Below are 22,713 nucleotides of genomic sequence, written 5' to 3' on the forward strand. Positions count from 1 at the left end.
CAACCTTTGTTTTAAACTTACAACAATCAATTTTTTGTTGCTTGTAAAATTATAAATTTATTCGGCTATTACTTGAAATAACTTTAAAGTACAAAATTATGTTATTATATTCTTACAATCTAAAAAATTGTACATGTATGGAGGTAAATTGTGTTGCTATTTCAGGGTTTATTATTGGTTCAAGGAATAAATTTACTTCATCATTGTCTATTAAAGATAATAATAATTGGTCATTTTTTGTTATGGTTTTTTTAATATTATCTCTGCTTTCTGTATTGCTTAAAGTGTTTTAATAATGCAAGTTACAATTTAGAAGTGGTATATTCACAATATCCTGTTATTATATAACAAATATATAACTTATGTATATTATAATTGATTAATATAATTCTATTCTGATTGCAAATTTCTTTATTATTACTCATCTAACGGTAAATGCTTATGAACAACTGGTTGGTTAGTTTAATTTACTTAATGTACATGTGTATTACATTGATTTTGATATTTAAAGTAAAGAAATTGTTAAATAAAGGTTTTAATGATTACAAATTTAACCATCTCTTTTGGCAACATAATAATAAATTTATGGTAAAGTTGCTAATGATTATATTAACAATGTTTAAAATATTTTGTTAATTTATATTAGTAGCTTTGGTATTCATTTATAAATATGAGGAATTTATTTAAAAAAATTAATAATTATTTCATAACTGATTACAAAATTATTTTTCAGTTATGTAAAGTGTGTTAGTGATGTTTTTTTTTATAATCTTTTTTTTATCATCTGCAATCAACCCCTTAGGTTTTAATCAGATTTGTTGATTAGGCTTTTCTCAACATTGAGAGTGCACATCCAATGATGTGTAATCTCTTACTATATTCACTTCTGTACTTACATGAAATAATTTACAAACTCATATTACAATTGGCTGGAGGAAATCATTCTTTGTAACACAATATCATTCACTAAAAATATTCTTAAGACCTTAATTGGAACACAGTTAATGTAATAAAGATTTGATTAAATTGTTTTACTAATTTTTATAAATATATTTTTAGTCCACTAAATTATTTTGTATGAGTTAATTTTTTTGCTGTTTATATAGACACTATCTCTCTTGTTATTCTAGTGAACTTTAGTTTTCCTTAATCACTTTATAATAGTATAAATATAAAATCCAATATCCTTCATAAACCTAATTCGTGTAGGAAATATTATGTCATTTATTTATAATTGTGGGCTGTTTTGTCATCTTTATGTCAAATGTGAGGTTTGATTAATGTTACTAAATATTATTTGTTAGAAATACTTCTACATTAAGATTATTTTTATTTATATTAAAAAAGAAATACCAAGTTATTACCAATACTATTTTATCGCGTTGTTTACTTATTTATAAAATCAATAATAATTAATTTTATAATTTGAAATTATATTTGCAAATTGCAAAAAATAAAATTTCATTGATCATGGTAGTATAAGTTATAACATATACCTAATCAGTTAGAGTAACTTAACTTGTAAGTTATGTCCTCTAATCGCGATGTATATTCAATGTTAACATACTTATCTCATTGTCAAACAATCCTCAACGCCGCGGTAGGGGGGCGCGTATCGGCCCAAGCGCAGGCAGTTGAAACGCGTCGGGCGCGCAGCACGCCGCGCGCGTTACCATCTCCGCTAAAGTGATGTCAACGTGAGCGTCCAGTGGTCATTGTGTAGTGTGTGTATTAATAATGGTAGCCATGGTAGCCTCAGCTTCTGGATACGGCACTCTTCGCCGATTTCTGAGCGCACCTGATGGCCAAGAAACGGAAAACACCGGTATTGTTCCGAGCGCCTCAGTCGCGGTCTCGGTAAGCTATCCCATTGCGATATAAGCACTGTTACATTGATGGGCGATACGCTATGCCTATGGAATGCTGATAATGTTTCGATCCAGGTGTAGGTGAAAGATCGCGTTATCTATAATTAAATATGATAACTATAGAAATAATTGATTATGACAAGATATTTTTAAAAACGATTGATTTGTATATATATATTAATATTGAAAGGACTAACTACGTATTAGTTATTTCCTTCGAATATGTGTTGAGGTTTAAATATTCCAAGGCCGAAGAAATCGCTTTGCAAAACAATTTTTAAGACAAAAGCTTAGAAAGTCATGCGTTATATCTAACAATCATTACAATGAGTATTAAGATTGCATTGGCGCCTAGAGCACTCTGCGTGAGCCCGAGTGCCTAATAATTTACTTAATTTACTAGATTGCTTAAAAGCAATATTATGTATTTTTAAATTTGTTCGACGTTCCGTAGGAAATTGTCGTGCTCGTTTCGGAACAAATTTTGTAGTTAAAAAAAGAATCGGAACAGCCATCAGTCTACTGAAATCGTCCGTTGTGAGGTCAATAACCTTACTTTCCTTTTTAATATTCGTCTCTTATATTACATTGATTGAAATATCGTCCTTGGCCGCGCTAGCCACATGGATTGTTAAGTATTTTCATCATGATGTCATCTTCAACGTTAGGGAATAGACGGGATGGTGCGGCCAAGGTTAGGGCATCAGACCGTAGCCGCATCTCGGAGACTCACGGCTCGTTGCTCGTCGCACGCGAAAGGAGCTCTTCTCTAAACCTCTTCGGATGTAGCAGAGATTACCGACCCAGATCTCACCGGCGCTTATACACATTTTACCTTCAAAAGTTACCACGACACGTCGTAAATTTAATTAAAATTGTTTTGTTATTCTCTCCACAATTAAAATACTGCTGAACGTTTAATTCAAAGTCAACTAAAACAAAAAAAAAGAAAAACAAAATGCAATATAAGTCAGAATCAATGAGTAATACTTCAATTTTGAATTAAGAACTTCGACGTTGACTATGATTGTGTTTATTCATCATTTCAATAAATACATATGAATAATTTCTTAACACTTTTGATAACCGGAAAGCGCAATCAGTCATGAACTTCGAAGAGACATATTGATAATGTCTTGCATTTGCTTTAGAATGTCTTTATTTTAATTAACATGGATATCACTTTTGTCTTGAAATAGTTTGAGAGTTTAAATATTATTATTATAATATTTAACATCAAATGAGAGATTGTAAAATGATCCGTCATAATTCAATAGACAGAGAAAATATCAAGCTACAGACACGTTTGAAGCGATAATAAAATGGAGAGTGGTGCCTTTGTTCGCAATTTCCTTTCCCACAGTGAATTTTTTAGTCACAAATACAGAGTGAATGAATTAAAACCGCCACTAGTGACGAAATTTACAATCACCGTAACTGATTTTGTGTGGTATATTAGTATTTTGTATCTGTGTGTGTTTTGCATAAGCGAACTCTGATTGTGTGACTCGCTATAGCTTGAAACTTTTATACTTATCAATCAAATAGATAGTTTTTTTTTGTATATAATTATGATTTTATTAAAAGAGATTTATCATCGAAAGAACTGCACCACGTGTCCGGTTTCTATTTTTAAGTGACTTGTGTAGTAGAAATAATTAAAGAAGCCGATATGCCGTCCTTTGTATTAAACATTATATAATTACATTACATAAATAGTTCTTAGCATTTATCTGTACTGTTTTCATAAAGTATTAATAAGTTATTATATATGCAAGTGTTTTAAACGATTGTCAAGAAATGTAAACATTCAAGGAATATAACTCAAGGTAGGCTAAGAAACTAACTATGCATTTTGGATCTAGTTTAATCGTGACTTGATAGAACCAGTGTCCTTAACCATTTCATTAGAGATGCAAAGTACACTTTATCTAGAATGCCAATTGAGTGCTATATCTATTGAAATCAGTTTGTCATTTAAGTCGTTAAGTTTTAATATAGTTTTACCGCATATTCATGTACTTAAGCCTCATTAGAATGAATGTCATGTTAATGATCACCTTGCGTCATTAACTCATAATGATTTACTGTGCGGGCGTTTCCTTGTTTACCTTTTATCGAAAATGTTACAAAAACTTACGGATACCAACTTATTTTTTAGATAGCCAACGCGATAACATTTTTTTTATACCTAAAGAAATCTTATCGCGTTGACTTAAAAATATCACAGAATTAACAAGTTACTTTAATATATAAAATTGTTTTGTTTATCATTTCAATAACAATAAAGAAGTATTTCAATGTATATACTTAAATCCTATTGCTATTCTTGTAAAATAAACTCGACCAAAGTCGGCTGTTAGAAATGAGTCCTGAGTAGGTGTGCTCTCCGCTGATAGTTTTAAGTTGAGAATAAATGCGGACTAAGTGAGTTCAGTAGTAATTAAGACTTGGCAGAATACGCATATTGGGCTTTACAACTACATAAATAGTCGATAATTCTTTATTGTTATACGCGCAAATCACAATAAGAGACAAACTTCAAGCGTACCAATTTAAATTGCACGTATTGCACTCGTATATAATAGATAAAACAAAACAAACAAGAGATCAGGTTTAAGGTATTTGTAGAGCTTAGAACAATTCAATGACAATATTTGCAATTATCATTACTGTTATTCGCTTCACCGTATCATTTATATCCGTTAACTAAATCGCGAGATTGTAACTGTTTTTAATTATTTAGTTTAAAATAGAATAATTTTAATTTGTAAGAAAGTGCTAGAAATCATAGATTTTTAACTTATAAGTTATTACAATTTAATGAATTTAGAAAATAGGTAATCGGTAATCCTACATCTACATCTAATAACTTATTTTCAAGCAAAAATAACATTTCTCGTTATTTTTGGTACTCAAGTGTCGTTTAAAGGTCACAATCTTTTGCCCTTGAGCCTTGAGAAATTTACCATTTTCTTTTATGGTAATAGCAACGTCTGGACAAGTTCCGATGTTGTACCAACATGAATTTTTCATTTCAAGTAAAAAATCTTCGTGTCATTTTTATATGACTTGACTTCAGAACGTTATGCTATATTTATTGTGAATGTAAGTAAGACTAAAAAGTATAATCTATAAATAAATATGTTGTACTCGTTTAGGAGATGATCGAGAATCTTGCAACAGACGGACGGCCGCTGTTCTCGCATACTTCCGCCCACCGATGTCCTATAAGGCGTGGACCTTGTTACTCTTATGTAGGCACATCTAATTCAATGTTCCGTAACAATTATATTATTAGCTTAAGCAAGCATTGAAATAGTTAACTTGTCAATGTCAGACTATAAACACATAAACGTATAAGAAATCTGTTTATCGAGCTTTGAGCATGAACGTCTGAGTAGATGGTACTTACTCATCAATTATCTATGACAACAACACAAAGATACTTAGTATCGCTGTGTTCTGATTTGAAGGGTGTGTGAGCCTGTGTAATTACAAAACAATAGACATGACATCTTAAATCAAATGTTGGCAGCGTCGGCAGTGCATTTACCTTGTAAGATGTGCTATATTTATTTTAATTTCAATATATTATATAGGAGATAACGAGTACGTACTTTACAAAAAAAACTAATATCGTTGAAGTAATTTTCTAAATATTAAGTAACTTTAATTTTTTTACCGTATGTTGGTATATTATTGAATTAACGTTTTTTTTTTTATCTTCTAAAATTTCTTTTAAAATAACATGGCGATCATGTTACTATCCTTGAATGAAGGTTATTGGTAGAATTGGATTGCATCTCCTAAGCGAGATTCGACCGATTTATTTCATGTGTTTTTGATAGGCTCTTGCCTTGGTTTTGTTTTGAAGATATGACGTAATGGAAATGTTATAACCGGATATAGTTAAATATTAGTATGGATTAATTTGTATTGTTACTTCAATTTAAAATGGTTGAACGAAATGGAGTTTTTATTAAAGCATACTTGATATATAGTGTTGTAAAAGGAACCATGTTTCATAACGCCTATACATATATAGATTTGTTTTATTCAAAAAGAAGGATGTTACGACCTTATTCTTTTTTAACGACTTTAATACTTCTCGAGGGTATACTTGGAATACGAGTAGAAATATACTGGATTTGCTACTTCTGTGTATTACTTTGCGTTTAGTGAACCGACTTGAATGGTTCTTATGTTGTTCGATAGATTATAAGTTGAATATACCATAAAAAAATCCTAAGCCAAAACAAAACAAGGTAAATCTATGTAAATATTTAATTGTAACTTTTAAGGTTTTAGTGTAACAAATTTTTTATCGATAGTTATTATATTTTTGGTAAAATTTATATTATAAAATAAAAATACTATGGTACCGTTTTAGATCCACGACATCGTATTACGTGAGTATTTTCCACACATCTTATTTTCTCTTGAACTCACGTCTTAACCTCCTAAAGACATTGGATATTTTATGGCCATAAAATTTCTTGAATGGCGTTTTTGATGACAACGTTTTAAGAAAAATGAAATATATAGCTTTTATTTCCTATAATATTTATCGCGTTATTTGATACATTCGAAAATGTCAAATTATATCTGTAATTTTTTTTTACTTTACCTTTCTCTCAATTATCTGTTTAATGATTAATACTGTGGTATTGTTTTCGCATGGTGGTCGAAGTTAAACCTTGATCATTATTGAAAATTTGAATATATATAGACGTTTACGTATATACATATTTGCAAGTATACCAAAATAGTAGTACCAAAGAAAAGAAAATCTGTTCGAAAACAGAAGAGACAAAGTTACTATTTCGTCTTTGCCTATATTTATATAAATATGTGGAAGATCTTTAATCTTCCACAAGTTTATATAAATATAGGCATCTTCAATTTACGTAAGTTAATTGTAACATAAGATGTTAATTAAACAGAAATCTCTTGACGGTTTTTAATTACAAAGTTTTAAACATCACCTAACGTTGAAGTATTAACCATTCTCTTTATATAAAACATCTTAAATAGTCTAGGTCTCCATACACAAGACCGGTGTTGAACTAACGACAGAATGAGCTTGCTTTAATGGCTTTCCGGTAGAGAAAGCTTTACTTATGATGTCCGCTATTTCTTCATATTTCATTTAGATTTATTGATTTTATTAATTATATTATAATAACAAGTACCATATATGTAACTTTTATGGTCAAGAACAATTTTCGTTCGAGGAAATTTTGTATTTTACTTCACTTGATAGTAGGTAAAATCTTTCAACCCAATTTTAAACTAGTTTCACCCAAACAATTTGAGTATCAAACAAGCTGAAATTTTGACAACTTTTTGGTACTAATAAATATTTCTTTTAGCCTGTATCAAGGATCAAAAATAGGCGTAATATTTTTTTTTTGTAATTAAACTTTTTCTGCAATGAATAACTATGTGTTTGTCCAATATTTATTAAAGATATTTGAATTTGACATATGTAATTTTTTGGTATTTATGGTAATATTCACTATATAATTTTTTAATTCCTAAGTATAACTACGAAATATATGTTAAATCGCTCTTACTTGGTCACATATATTATTACCTTAAAAGTGAAGTATTATATCCTACATCTCATATAGACTAACCTGTCTAACTGTTGGTTTCCATTATTGGTTTTTCTATCAATCATTCTAGAGAATGTCACGAATGTTTCCTGGTTTATAAAGCACGCTTTAAGGTAATAACTTTTAGTTTTAATTGCTACGTTATATCATTTGCGGAAAATATCTTACTGTTTTATAAGATACAAACAAATACATTTTTACCTACATCCAATCACTTGAAAAGAATCTCGTTGATGACGGGGTGGGCGATAAAAGTGGGTGTTTGTTTCCCCTTAGCATTGACCCAGAAAGGCACTATTTCTCCGAACGTAACAATATTTTCGAGTCAATAAGAAAAGTTTGTATAACGATTTTAAATATAATATGTCTTATGTTTAGTTTTTCACAAATTGATAATATTTGCTTATTTGTTTTATTTGCTCTACACCGTGCTGTCGCATTAGTAAGTTAGTCCGAGAAACAAAATATTGTTAAATAAACCACATACGTCAGTCAACATCTTAGACATCATTTAAATCATCATCTTACCCTACTAACTTTTATGGTTGTCATTCAACTGAAATGATAAATGTTACGAAAAATTTAGTTAAAAAGCCGTACATCATTGTTGACGACATAAGATTATAAAATCTTGTACATAGTTATGATAATAATGTGATAAGTTTATATAATGTATTGTTAGATTAAACAAAAAGAAACGTAAGTGATTTTGTAATTCATTGATAAATCAAACTTGGTCATTTAATACAAAACTTCAAAAAGTTTTTATTCTTGTATCAAAGCATGGTTCAATTTAGTTTAAATAATATACAAGGCATCTGTATTAGACATAGACAGTGCCATCTTTTTTATATAGAATAGGTAAGCGGGCGCGCATATGGGCCACGTGATGTAAGTGTTAACCATCGCTTACATCACTAATGCGCCACCAACCTTGGGAACTAAGATGTTATGTACCTTGTGCCTGTAATGACACTGGCTCACTCACCCTTTAAACCGGAACATTTTTTTTTATAGAATAGAAAGGTGGACGAGCATATGGGCCACCTGATGGTAAGTGGTCACCAAACGCCCTTAGACATTGGCATTGTAAGAATTACATATTATTACATAACAATACCAAGTACTCTTGATTAGCGGTAGAATATCTGATGAGTGGGTATTTACCTAGACGAGCTTGCACAAAGCCCTACCACCAGTAAATCGCAAGAAGACTACAAATTGATACAAGATAAGTTCAAGGTCGAATCGGATTATGCTATCGTCATCAAAACTACATGCGTGTGCGAAATTACAGTTTGATCCGGTAATTGGAAATGGTTCCAGTTACGAGTTAAATTACCCACATACGTTTAATCTAAGAAGTCATATAAAGTTTTCAGTGTATGTATAAATAGGCTAAGAAAAAACAGTCACTACCTTTTATCTTATGGAATCGTTTGGCGAACTTAGCAATAAAAAAAAATGGAAATAAGTAGAATTCACAGATGTTCGAAACATGGAAATTCGTATATGGTTTTCTCAAATTTTCAATAATGATTATAATAGAATTTCGACCACTAGGCGTACACTGATTTATATAAAAAAATGCAATAGAACGGAATAAAAAAAAAACAATTATCAGATTCTGATTATTTGGTTGTGTTTTTTAAAATTGTATTGTTTGCCATCAATTTTATATAAACTCTTTATAATTAACATTTTATTCAAGATTAAGGTAATTAGTCGTATACGCCTTATCAGGAATGTTTTTTGATAATCATTAATTGCATCTTGTTTCATGTTCATTTTGTTTTAAAAGAAATCATTAAAATATCTGAATGTTTCAAATAATTAAATTACTACATAGATATAAATAGACCTTGCAATTCAATTTTCACCCAATAGCGTATTTCCAAATAGTTAAATTGTAATTTTTAATGAAATAACGTGGATAAAATGCTTATAATTTTAATTGCCGAAACGTAGTTTTAAAATTTATATTTAAAGATATTTATATTTTCTCATTAGTTCACTAAAGCGTAGGTTTCAGAACTTTGCAATAGTTCGCTGAATGTAAGCTACGAAAGCAAAAGATTCTTGAGTAAGTCTCGCCAAGCCCATATTCCGTGTAAAATTAAATGTTCAAATAGCACCGGAGGCAATTGTGCGACGCAACCTCCGTGGGAAATCTTGAAAACGAGCTGCATGTATAAGTAACTAAACGCAAAATTGCTTATAGGTTTTCTGTAGAATACTGATACCCCTCGCTATTTCAATCGCATTTGCATACATCCTTTAGTGCCTCAAGTGCAAAAAAGTCAAGTCAAATTCATTTTACATCTAATATACTTCTATATTTATCACATCGTTCCATTTTTAGCGATAGACTTTCTCCAAATAATAACCGTCGATTCGACCAAGTCAATCTAGTTATTTAAGGAAATTACAGCAAGTTGTCAAGAGCTCTATCATAATTACTAATAACGGTATAATATTAGGGCAACAAAGATTGCTAACTTTCTCATTAAATTCAGTCCTCGTTCAATGAATTGATTTGACGAGCCGGTTGGCGTGGTTGGTAGATACTTGCCTTTCACGCCGAAGGTTGTGGGTTCGATTCCCACCCAGGACAGACATTTGTGTGCAGAACATGTCTGTTTGTCCTTAGTCTGGGTGTAATTATCTATATAAGTATGTATTTATAAAAGAAAAGTAGTATATGTAGTATATCAGTTGTCTGGTTTCCATAGCACAAGCTTTGTACAAGCTTAATTTGGGATCAGATGGCCGTGTGTGAAAAATGTCCCAGGATATTATTATTATTATTATAATGAATTTCGAATAAACCTTAAAATAAATAGTGTCTTATCTCATTGAAGATAAACCCTGTCTGTCTAAAAAATATTATTTGCTATGCTACAGAGATGTCATTGAATATTATATTCTTCTGAAATACTATATATTTAAACATCGGCGATTTAGGAATTTAAATTTTAGTGCAAACAGATAATGTAATTTTACACTTCGTCAGCCTCAGGTGTCATTGGAGTTACATGAACGAAAGGAGTGCTATTTGTCTTAGCATTTACCAATTACGAATACACAAATGCTAATATCATTTTTAATCTATGTTTATTTAATAATATATATATTTATATATATTTGTAGAGACATTTTGGATAAATCCATAGTTATTTATTAGTCATACACATAGTTACGTATTTACTTATGACCGAGCCCAATAACTTCTACCAATAATCTTGCAGATTTTCAACAATCTTTCTGCGTTTTACTAATGTATAACTAACCGATGAATCGAAATTGAAATATTTTTTAATCTAAAAAGGTTGTTCATATTTTTTTTTTAGTTTGTTTAAGTCATGATGTAATCGTGTGTTTTTTTGTTTGCAAGCCGTCGGTTTTGTCCAGCGTATTGATCGGCAGCCCATCGGTACCTAAAATTGCGATTACGAAATATTTATATTGGTAGTCGCTTGGCGATACGTTCGCACGACTAAGAATCATCTCTCACTTTCACCAAGATCGTGTCTACAGCTTCCAACTGGGTCGCACGGTAGATGGTAGATATCTGAAACGAAGAAAATGAATGGCTGCTAATGATACACATGTTGCTTAGCACTGTTGTTTTATCGATTATATTACGTGAAATTTAAAAATCCAACAGAGAAAGTACTAGAAACTTTAATCGGTCATGGCTTGATAAGCTTATCAGACATTTTGAATTATTTGAAGACATTCTTAATCTTTGATAGTCCGCAGATATCAGTGTTATTGTATGTGTGTTTTTTTAATAAGTTATTTTTCTTGAAAGTATTAGTTTTTTGAATGTAGAGGCTGTATTGAGGTTCTTACTGATCAATTATAAAACGTAAGCCCATTTTAATGTTAAAATTATGCGCCGAGTTGAAGCCGAAATTTACAGTACCATAAAGGTGATCTTTCGAGTCTGCGTGGGTTTGATATTTATAGTTGTAGTTTGTTATGACTTCATCGTTTCAGTTATGTTGACGTTTTTCAATTGAAATTGTTTGTATGTGTTATTTAAATTCATTAACTCTGATAATAATTAAATGTGATGTCAGTATATTTTCTCATAATACGCTAAATTTAAAACTCGTTTTGGATAAATTGAGGTTTACGGTCTTCGAATGACTCAGGTTAAAACTAATCATCTCACTTCCTGTATTGTAGAGTTAATTGTACGATCATTAGTTCCACCAACTGCGAAAGTTGTTAGATTTGCTTGGATTTTGCAGATCTGGCCTTGAATTTCATGTGGTTTGCTTTTAAAAATGATCAAATTCAAGTTATTTGTGTTTAACTGAAAACATTTTTTTAAGCATGTAAAGCCTTTGTGTAGTATAAAAGTTGCTTTCATCAAATCTCATTGTTCTCGAATCCAAATAAGAAAAATGTTCTGCTGTAAAATCCTAATCAACTTGCCGAATAATATCAGACTTGCAAGTTACGTTTAAATTGGACGTGTTTTGAATTATGAAGTAAATTGTAATGTTGAAGATCAAGAAGGGATTTTTTTCTCTGTGTCGGCTCTGACTCGTCTGCCGTATATGGGGCGAAACGTAACTTGCATGTATTGAATGTTTTATACCGATTTATTTATCGTCAGAGATATCGAACTTTAGTTTTTTTTTTTACTTACGCATCTTTTAATAGAAATATAATTTCAAGGTCGCTATTATATCGATATTTACTTTAACAGGTTTTGCTCGTGCGTTATATTGTTATTAAATAAAACATTAATGAATAAGACTTCGTTGAAAATATTTTTGCATTTTTTTATGTTTTCAATGACAATCTAAATAAGCTTACATACCCATAGACTATATTAGTATGATACAAATTTAAATAGTAAAATATTACTATTGATGATTAAATATTCACTATATTTAATCATTATTAATGTGTATAATTATATTCACTTACCCAATAATTGTTTTTTTAAAGTGTTTCGATGTAAATATATGATTACTTTCTTTCTTTTTTTTTACATTCGATTACGAGCTTCTGCGTTGCTTTCACTTTTTCTTAAATATGTATGTTTTTATTAACCACATTAATTTTAAAATTCCTACTATTTTATAATGTAAGGTAATATGACGACTTCTAATATATTTAAATACTTTCAAACGTACATGTATAATATACGTCATACCTGAATGTGCTCTGTCTTTTATTACTAAAGTGTTTTAAATTTTAATCATTATGTTGTATAAGCCAAATATAAAATAATCATGAATGCACATATAATCGTATATCAAAAGTTTTATATATACTAATATTTAATAGGACATTTAAAATTAAACAAACTTCGCTAACTTATTCGATTCCCACATTTAGGCTTACCAGGAAGTAAAAGCATCTCTCTTAAGCTGCACAAGTAATTTGTATCGAGACGTGTCTGGGGGCGGCGTGGGCGCACGACCTAAGCGCTCGCGTGGGTTTCAGGTGGCAACGCACCTTTCCACTTCCACGCATCGACCGCTTTGAACGATCCGAATTGCCGATAATGACTTCTGGACTCGATTGTCTTGGGATCCATGACCTCTCTGTGATTATGATTTTTTATAACGTAGCGAATTGTATTCAGTTAAAGCGTGGCCTGTAATTATGTTCGCATAGATTGGATATTAGTTATATCGGTAGTAGTGTTTTATACAGGCTCGTCTGAGCGAGTAACATCCGCTCACCGATTCCGTTCTGGTATGAAAGGCTCAGTGAAGCCAGTTAATTAAAGCCACAGGAGACATAGCATCTTCCGTGGGTGCAAGAAATGGTTTATACTGCTTATATTGCCAACTTTTATGGACGTAGGTGACGACATTATATTAGCTTGGCGCTAAAATTTTGTTTAACATACTCATAAAATGGAGGAAATATTATGGTTGACGCGTAATCCTTTTTATCGTTTTATATATTTTCTTAATAAACTGACAGCTGATGTCGAGATTATTATATGTTTTATCGAAAAACGTCGATAGTAAGTATATAATGTAAAAAAAGTTTAAAATTCTTAAAAGGCTTGGCGTTGACTTCAAACAGCTTACATAAAAAAACTTTCGTTTAAACCCTATGAGAAATTTTTACTTTTTATTGCGCATTTCTAATATCTTTGAATTTGCTTCATTTTTTAGATTTTTTTTTAATTTACTCACTACTCTATAGATAAGTGAATATCCAATTGTCGTCGACTTAGCAATGAGTTGAATTGCAAACGAGAATATAGGCTTAATTGTTTGATTACATTACTAATAACGTCAGTAGCAATTCATCCTTCTAATTCCTTTATAAATAAAATACCATATTCAGATATTAAATGCAAGATGTCCGTATAGCTTAGGTCACTTAGTGCAGGATACGGTTTCCTTTATATGGTATAGTTATTTGATACCATGGCAAGCGGTTGTATATATTCTTTGTTCGTTGGTCAGTGCAACGTATTTTGTTTTTGTCGAAGGAACAATAGTATGTTTTGCAGTGATTTCAATGCAAACGGATTTTTGTCAGCCTGTAATGGTTTTTGATCAAACAGTTTTATAGCAGATGTTCATTAATTTAAATACTCGAATGCCCGTGAAATTTTTGCTCTTTTTTAAATCATTAATGTGATTATATAGATTACATAGAAACCTTGGAGATATTCGGTTTTCATGCAAGATTTATTAAGAAATATTTTTATTAGTAAAAAAAGTATCTATAATTGCTTGTTGGTTCTTCTCGGTAGAACTACTTTCCGACTCGGTGGTTGTTTTGCCTTTAATTATATAATGTAGGAGTTATTGTTAAATCAAGATTAATTAATTTATTATTATATTTTCTATAATTTTCTTATTGAACGTTTCATTGTAAGAGAGAGTGAAATTCGAATGTTGGATATGCCGCTAATTATCAAGCAATTAACTAGTACGAATTCGGTGTAGAGAGTGGCCTAAACGCTCTACTTCTTTTATGTATATAACACGCGGGTTGAAAGTTATCAAGATTAATTTCTCTAAAGTGATATTTACTTCATTACATGATTAAAAACATTTTTTCCAATCGTTAAAATTGAAACTTGACCCAGGCAAAAATTTTGCTGTAGGTACATATTAAATATTTTCATTCTTATCTTTTTATAAGGTAGTGTCTACACTAATATTAACGCAAAGCTTAAACTATACGACATATGACTTGATCTTTATCTAATACAATTTTGTAATACACTTGTATATATTTTTTTTAAATACCGCGAGCGATGTCGCCACTGCTAGCGTCAATTAATTTATAACTTTATTAAAGTCCTATTCTTGGTATAGGATATAAATACCTATTATATGCGTTATGGCGTAAAAGAGTAAGAGTATTGCTTAAAATAACATACCCTAGTTACTTGTTACTATATTATTCTATACTATTTATAAATTAGCTTTCGCCGAGCGTGACAATAATTTAAATATTATTATCGATTAAGTTTGAATAGAAAAATTGAACCAGATTTCTCGGCCCCAAAAGGCAACACCGTTACTCGTTGTAATAATTAAAAAAAAAAAAAACATAATTCTGTTCTGATGCGGTATCTTGAGAGTTTTTAATAGTTTGATCGATATGATTTCTTCCGGCATCTGATTTTATAGTCCGTAGTGACAGTTGTTTATGATGTTCGCCTTTGATCGAGAACATCCCAAGTGGTTTCCTATTCGGGAGTGTCTCTACACTTAGCTATTTTCATCGCGCCTGGCATGCGACGGCACGCGTCCGACCTTACCGTTTTTATGATTAGCTGCTATTCATATTTTGATATACAAATTAAATTCTAATTCAATTAAATATTTTTATTTGATTTCTATCTAATACGATGGAACTGATATACTTGTATGCGGTGTATAAACAATATACGGCCTTCTTTTTAAACGTTATTTAGCGGGTGATTAGTTAAACAATGCTGTGTCGTCTTCATTCGAATGTAAAATCAATAATGCCAGAAAGAGAGAAGTGTTTAACTAAATAGCCGCTATGTAACGTTTATAAGTAAGGCCGATAGTTTATGACTCCATTAATTGATGTCATTTAACCACTAAATTATAATAACTAATATCTAAATTGTTAGTTTTAGCTAATTTTATGATAATGTTAAAATTTAGACGTAATTTTAAATAAAACTTTATATATACGTATTACTATGTAATTGTAAAGAACTTTGTCAGTGAGAACGTTCTTTTATAAATTTAATCGTTGCCGAAATTAATAATAATAAGATACACAAAACAAGCCGAGATGGCCTAGTGGTTAGAACGCGTGAATCTTAATCGTTGATCGTCGGTTCAAACCCGGGCAAGCACCACTGAATTTTCATGTGTTTAATTTGTGGGTATAATTCATCTCGTGCTTGATGGTGAAGGAAAACATCTTAAGGAAACCTGCCCATGTGTCTCATTTCATTGATATTCTGCCATATGTGTATTTTACAAACCCGCATTTGAGCAGTGTGGTAGAATAAGCTAAAAACCTCCTCAAAAGGGAGAAGAGACCTTAGCCCAGTGGGACATTAACAGGCTGTTAATGTTACACGACACACTTTTCTAAATTGCAATGTATTAGTACTATTTTTATAAAGTATAAATAAAAGTTAAATTTTCGTCTTGTATCTTATTATTATTGTCATCAATCCATCGATGATTATTTAATGAAGTATTTCAATAGTTTGATAAATAATGATTCATATGATAGCTATGGCTGATTACTAAGTTCCGATATGTGATAATGAAACAATACGTTTTAAAATGTCAATACTAACATTGGAAACACGTAAAGATGAGTATTTGAATGAAATCAATATTATTCTGCCGCAAAACAGCAGTACTTGGTATTGTTGTGTTCGACTTTGAAGGGTGAGTGAGTCAGTGTAATTACAGGCACAAGGGACATAACATCTTAGTTCCCAAGGTTGGTGGCGCATTGGTGATGTAAGCGATGATTAACATTTCTTACAATGCCTATGTCTAAGGGCGTTTGGTGACCACTTACCATCAGGTGGCCCACATGCTCGTCCGCCTTCCTATTCTATAAAAAAAAAATTAATACTATTAGTGAATGGGAATGAATGATAAAGTATAGTTCTGTTTTATTGATAAAACATTTATGTAAATTGTTATGTTGTTAATAACAAAGGTGTTAACTTTATAACTTGAAGTGAAAATTATATAAAATGTTTCTTTATTGATTGGATATTAAATAATAATGAAAGTAATACTTTCACTGGTGACAGGACGGCTGTTTCATTTTTCGTTCAGCGCGATCGAAATTGTGACTCCATATATGTAACTAATTAAATAATATCAACCATGTTACCTTACCGACTGTCTCTGTATTCGAATAAACTATTTATAAATTTTAGGTTTTTATTATTCAAAAATATGTTGGCTATATATATATATATATGTATCTTATGTAATCTATAAATAAAAGTCAACGCTCAGTCCAAACTAGCTAATTAGGCTAGCACCATGATAACTTGTATATAGGTTCCTTTTAAACATTCATTCTTTTAAAAATTCTTTCACCAAAGGTTGTCTGTTAGAGATCGCTAAAAGCGATAAGACCGCCTTTGTGCACCATTTTTTATTTTCTTTTTCTTTGATTGTTTCCTACTTCTCTCATTTTATGTATATGTTGTGCAAAAAGTGTTAAATAAATAAATAAATAAACAATACGTTAGCGCTAAGGAAAGATTTTTTAAAAACCTTTCGATCGCTCAAGTGTATTTTTAAATTTGTACCAGTGAAATTGTTTTGTGCAGGTCTTCTAACAGCAAAAATACTGTTTATTTATTGGCGTGCTCCATACAGCAGTGAACCACTGTTATTCTATGTACAAGGGACATAGAGTCTTTATTTTCCTTGGTTTATATTTGTCAGTGTCTATGAATGAAAGGATGTATATTTGCATTCTGCCTTTCATAATCAATCAACAGCCAATCGTTGTCCACTGCTGAACATAGGCCTCTCCCAAGGTGCGCCAAAGCTCCCTGTCCTCCGCCTTCCGCATCCAGTTGGTGCCCGCCACCTTCTTAAGGTCGTCGGTCCACATGGCTGGAGGGCGCCCTACGCTGCGCTTGCCGATTCGCGGTCTCCACTCTAGGACTTGTCTCCAACGGCCATCGGTCCTACGACATACGTGACCAGCCCACTGCCACTTCAGCCTGCTAATTTTGCAAGCTATGTCGGTGACTCCGGTTCTTTTCCGGATAATCTCATTTCTGATCTTATCCTTCAAAGATACTCCGAGCATAGCTCGCTCCATAGCACGCTGAGAGACTTTGAATTTGTGGACTAGTCCCGCAGTTAGTGCCCACGTTTCGGCACCGTATGTCATGGCAGGTAAGACGCATTGGTTGAAGACTTTCGTCTTCAAACATTGCGGTATAGACGACTTGAGGACTTGACGAAGGTTGCCAAATGCTGCCCATCCCAAGCGAATTCTTCGATCGGCTTCCTTCTCGAAGTTGTTCCTACCGACTTGTATTATCTGTCCTAGGTAGGTATATTCACTAACAACTTCGAGAGGTTTCCCCTCGACGTATATCGGTCCCGGCACGACATGCCTATTGAACATGACCTTGGTCTTGTCCAAGTTCATACCGAGACCGACACGCCGGGAAGACTCGCCTAGGCTACGCAGCATTTCGTTGAGTTGTTCCAGTGACTCTGCTATGATGACGATATCGTCGGCAAATCGAAGGTGTGAGATGTACTCGCCGTTTACATTGACTCCATACCTAGTCCAATCCAGCGTTTTGAAAACATCTTCCAACGCGTTGGTGAACAGTTTCGGGGATATTACATCCCCCTGTCTCACCCCTCTGCGCAGTTGGATCGCCTTCGTCTTACAGTCCTGGATGTGGACAGTCATTGTAGCGGCGTTGTACAGACATCTCAGTACCTCGATATATCTCCAATCGATATGACATCTCTGCAATGAGTCGAGCACTGCCCAGGTTTCGATGGAGTCGAAGGCTTTCTCGTAGTCCACAAATGCCTTACACAGCGGCTGATTGTACTCTTCGGTCTTCTGCACAATCTGCCGAACAGTATGGATGTGGTCCACGGTGCTGTAGCCTGATCGAAAGCCGGCTTGCTCTGGGGGCTGGAACTCGTCAAGTCGTCTGGCGAGACGGTTCGTGACGACTCTTGAGAACAGCTTATACACGTGACTCAGGAGGGAGATTGGTCTGTAGTTTTTCAAGAGGGTTTTATCACCTTTCTTGAAAAACAGTACCACCTCACTCCCGCTTCACGTTTCCGGGGTCTTGCCATGTTGGATGACGGAATTAAAGAGGCTTGCTAGCTCTTTCAGGACCGGAGTCCCGCCTGCCTTAAGCAACTCTGTTGTGATTCCGTCATCTCCCGGAGCTTTGTTGTTTTTAAGCTGTTCTAGAGCCGCCCTAATCTCTCCTTGGTCAACGACCGGGAGCTCCTCGGAGTAATGGCGCATAAGAGGGGCGCGCTGGTCATCAATACTGATTCCCACGGGTTTATCCGATCTTGAAGAGAACAACTGCCCATAAAACCTCTCTACTTCTCCGACAATCTCAGGCCTAGAGGTAACGACCCCACCATTTTCAGTTTTAAGTTTTGTCAGACGCGGCCTCCCAAACTTGCGAGCGAACACTTTCGATCCCCGATTTTGCTCAATCGCAGCCTTGATGGCACGGGTATTGGAGCGTCGGAGATCGCGTCGCGTCAGCGTTTTTATTGTTCGGTTTAAAGCCTTATCTGACAAAAACGATGGTAGTTCTCGTCGTTTTCTCATGAGCTCGAGTGTCTCAGCAGAGAGTTTTGGTGCGTTGTCTCTTCTCTGTGGCGGAAAACACTTGCGGGATGTGTTTTGCAGTATTTTGACCAGCGTGTCGGTTCTCTCATCAATGCTGCTTATGGTTTCCAACGCGGTGAATTGATTTTGAAGTTCCATTTGGAACTTTTCGGAGCCTTGAGCAGCTTGGAGCATGGTAGGTCGGAGAGTAGACCTCATCATTCTCGATCTTTCGGCTTTTAAGTTGATATTTAGAGTGCCTCGAACCAAGCGGTGATCACTTCCGGTATTAAATCTGTTGATCACTGAAACATCTCTAAATATGTGCCTTTTATTCGAAATGATAAAGTCTATCTCGTTCCTTGTCACGTTATCGGGGCTTCGCCAGGTCCACCTCCTCTGAGGCTTCTTTTGAAAGAAAGAATTCATCAAAAAAAGCCCCTGCGCTTCGAGAAAGTTTACCAGCATTTGCCCCCTGTGATTTCTGCAGCCCAAGCCGTAAGGTCCGACTTTCGATTCACCGCTATCTTGTACTCCCACTTTAGCATTAAAGTCTCCCATAACAACATTGTAGTGGGCCTTCGAGGTGTCGTTGAGGGCCTTTGCGATGTCCTCGTACATCGCTTCGACCACATCATCAGAGTATGTCGAAGTTGGCGCATATACCTGTACGACCTTCAGGGAGTACCTGTCGGAAAGTTTTAGGACAAGGTACGCTACCCGGTTCGACACACTACTGATTTCCACAATGCTGCTAATGAGATCCTTTTTGACTAGAAAACCGACACCACCCTGGGAGAGGTTATCACCTTCGCGGAAGTAGAGTAAGTTACCGGACTCTAGAGTTATCGTGTCCTCCCCCTGTCTTCGGACTTCAGATAACCCCAGTATATGCCAGTTTATATGACTTAACTCTACTTCTAATTCGGCGAGGTGATGGTCCAGCCTCATCGAGCGTCCATTATACGTTGCCATGTTCAGTCGTTTTATACGGTAGCCTGCCGTGAACCGGTGATTCTTAGCACCCCCTGCCCTGCCGATACCGCGACCGCTACCTTGGTCGGGCCTAGCGGGCTTGCCGGTAACTGGGGGCCTTTTTTTGGGCGCATCTGCCATTAAGGGAGGGGTTTGCCCATACTCACCGCGCTGGGCAGGCGTGTTGGCGAGCGCAGTAGGGGGGTAAGATGTTTATGGGAGGGGGGACGCTGCTGCCCATCCCCCCTTTTCCCCGTCCCTCAGTCGCCTCTTACGACACCCACGGGATGAGATTGGGGGAGTACTATTCTAAGCCGGTACTCCACGGCAATACTGCCTTTCATAAATAATATAAAAAAAATATGTTTTAAATTTATGTCGTATTGTCTTCTAGTAAAATCAGCCATTCGTATATAATGTGCTTGACCTTTTCGCTACCAGCTGTTCGATTTCAAATGACGGTTATAACATTGAATGTATTGTATTTTTTATAATACTTATGACTATAAATAAATATGTTTTGTATATAACCCCTTAAATTATTCATATACAGATTATTGTAACGATACAATGTCGTTATATAAAGGGTTTCCTCGGCTAATTTTCAGTCCATGATCGATATATAAAAAACAATAAAAAATAAGTAATTGTGCATTTGCAATATAAGGTTTTATAGATGATAAAAGTATTCATAATTAGTATTCATTGATTTACATTGCGGGATGTATAAGCTTAATAGTGTGCAATTAGTATAATCAATGTAATTTTATTAGTGAATAAAATTAACGTCTGTGTTTCTTTCCAGTAATTTCCGGGTAAATTCTTTATTCCGCACAAGTGATAGCTTCCCATTTACGTTTGCAGAAGTATTTTTGAATAAAATATATTTTGATTGTTTTACTTATGGAATATACATAAATATATATATATATATATATATATATATATATATATATATATATATATATATATATATATATAGATGTGGGAAAAAAAAAAATATAGAACTTATTAATACAGTCCCATACAGTCCAAGTAAAAATTTAGCCAGTAGTTCCTGTTTAGCTACGTCCGATTGCGCAAACTGAGTCCTACCCAAATCAAAGTTAGCCGTGCGCACTTACATACAATCTATATAGTAATTAAGTAATTTTTAACTATACACTGTACGACGGTTTGTAGTCTGCAAGAGTTCTGTCAAATGATAAGAAAGATATATGATACATATAACTGACACACGCAATCAATTAAGGTCCATCAACTGATCAATTCGTGCACAATAAGCGGACGTTACCATACGTCTGTTAACAATAAATTGTCACCAATGACAGCAGTCCCGATCACTATTCAACGTGATATATTCATGCCTTCGTCTAAAATATACACTATGTTTTAAATACGAGAAAACAGACAGCTCAGTAACAATCGGTGTATGAAACGTCGCAGCCACATTAAAATTCGGCATAATTATAATTTTAAACAAAACATAGTCTAGTAATCTTAAAATATAAAACAATATTGGCAACCTAGCATTGATATACCAGGTTCGATTTTAACCCCTTGAGCGTTAACACACTACGACATACATAGTTATTCTCTCTCTCTCTCTCTCTCTCTCTCTATCAAACTCTTCACAAAGAAACAATCTAAAATAGCTGATTTCAGAAGATACAATAAAAAAAAAACAACTTTACGCTCGACCACACAAAACATTTTTGTATTGTAATTTATATAATATATGTATTTTTCTCTTGTTTCAGTCAAAGCAGCGAGCGTCGATAAAATGGCTGTTGTCGAAGGCATTCAACAACCGGGTACCGGATAATCTTCAGGAGCCATTCTATAGGGATCATGAGGTGGGCTTTTATCGCATTAAGTTCGCGAAAATATCTTCAGATTTTGGAACCATTAGACGAACATTAATATTGAAAATATTTAAAGTTACGATATTCATCCAATCCGTGAAACCATTTGAAGTATTCAATGTTGTTTTCATAGTCGGCTTACAGTAAGTAGTATGTTTATTAAAGTAAGTGTGACGGGGAGGCGGGGGGTACTAGGTGTTTGGCACCATGTGTCCTTTTACAGAAAGGGTACAGAACGTGTGTGCAAAATTTTATGATGATTGGTTAAGTAGTTTAGATGTGGGTAACGATGGGTGATAACAAACAAAGAAACTAACACACTGACATTCGCATTTATAATATGAGTAAGGATATCGTTGCAAGTAAGTACGAGGAAAGTTTAATAGTATTTATTCTAAGATTATAAACTGTTTATTTAGCACGTGCGAATCCAATTAATGCTCTTATAATAGACTCAGTGACCTTCGATTAAGATCTAAATGACGTTCTGTCAATTAGACCACAACTACTTTATAGGTAGTTCCTTCTCGCCTAAGATTTGAACCTATTGTTAAACAATATCAATTAAAATCGCAA

General features: G+C 33.6%; 1 protein-coding gene across 11 annotated transcripts in view; it reads left to right on the forward strand.

Annotated features, from left to right (window-relative positions):
- The window catches only part of LOC126781195 (patronin-like), a 55,414-nt gene that overhangs the window by 736 nt on the left and 31,965 nt on the right, over positions 1-22,713 (forward strand). For 10 of the 11 annotated variants that reach the window (XM_050506040.1, XM_050506049.1, XM_050506046.1 and 7 more), the window contains exons 1-2: positions 1,648-1,857; positions 22,033-22,128. In XM_050506040.1, coding sequence (XP_050361997.1) covers positions 1,738-1,857; positions 22,033-22,128 — 216 coding nt within the window. In that variant the 5' untranslated portion in view covers positions 1,648-1,737. Of the gene's footprint in view, positions 1-1,647; positions 1,858-22,032; positions 22,129-22,713 lie in introns of those variants that run through there. The other variant, XM_050506043.1, reaches the window with a different exon arrangement.

The sequence above is a fragment of the Nymphalis io genome, chromosome 3 (assembly GCF_905147045.1).
Source record: "Nymphalis io chromosome 3, ilAglIoxx1.1, whole genome shotgun sequence".
NCBI lineage: Eukaryota > Metazoa > Arthropoda > Insecta > Lepidoptera > Nymphalidae > Nymphalis > Nymphalis io.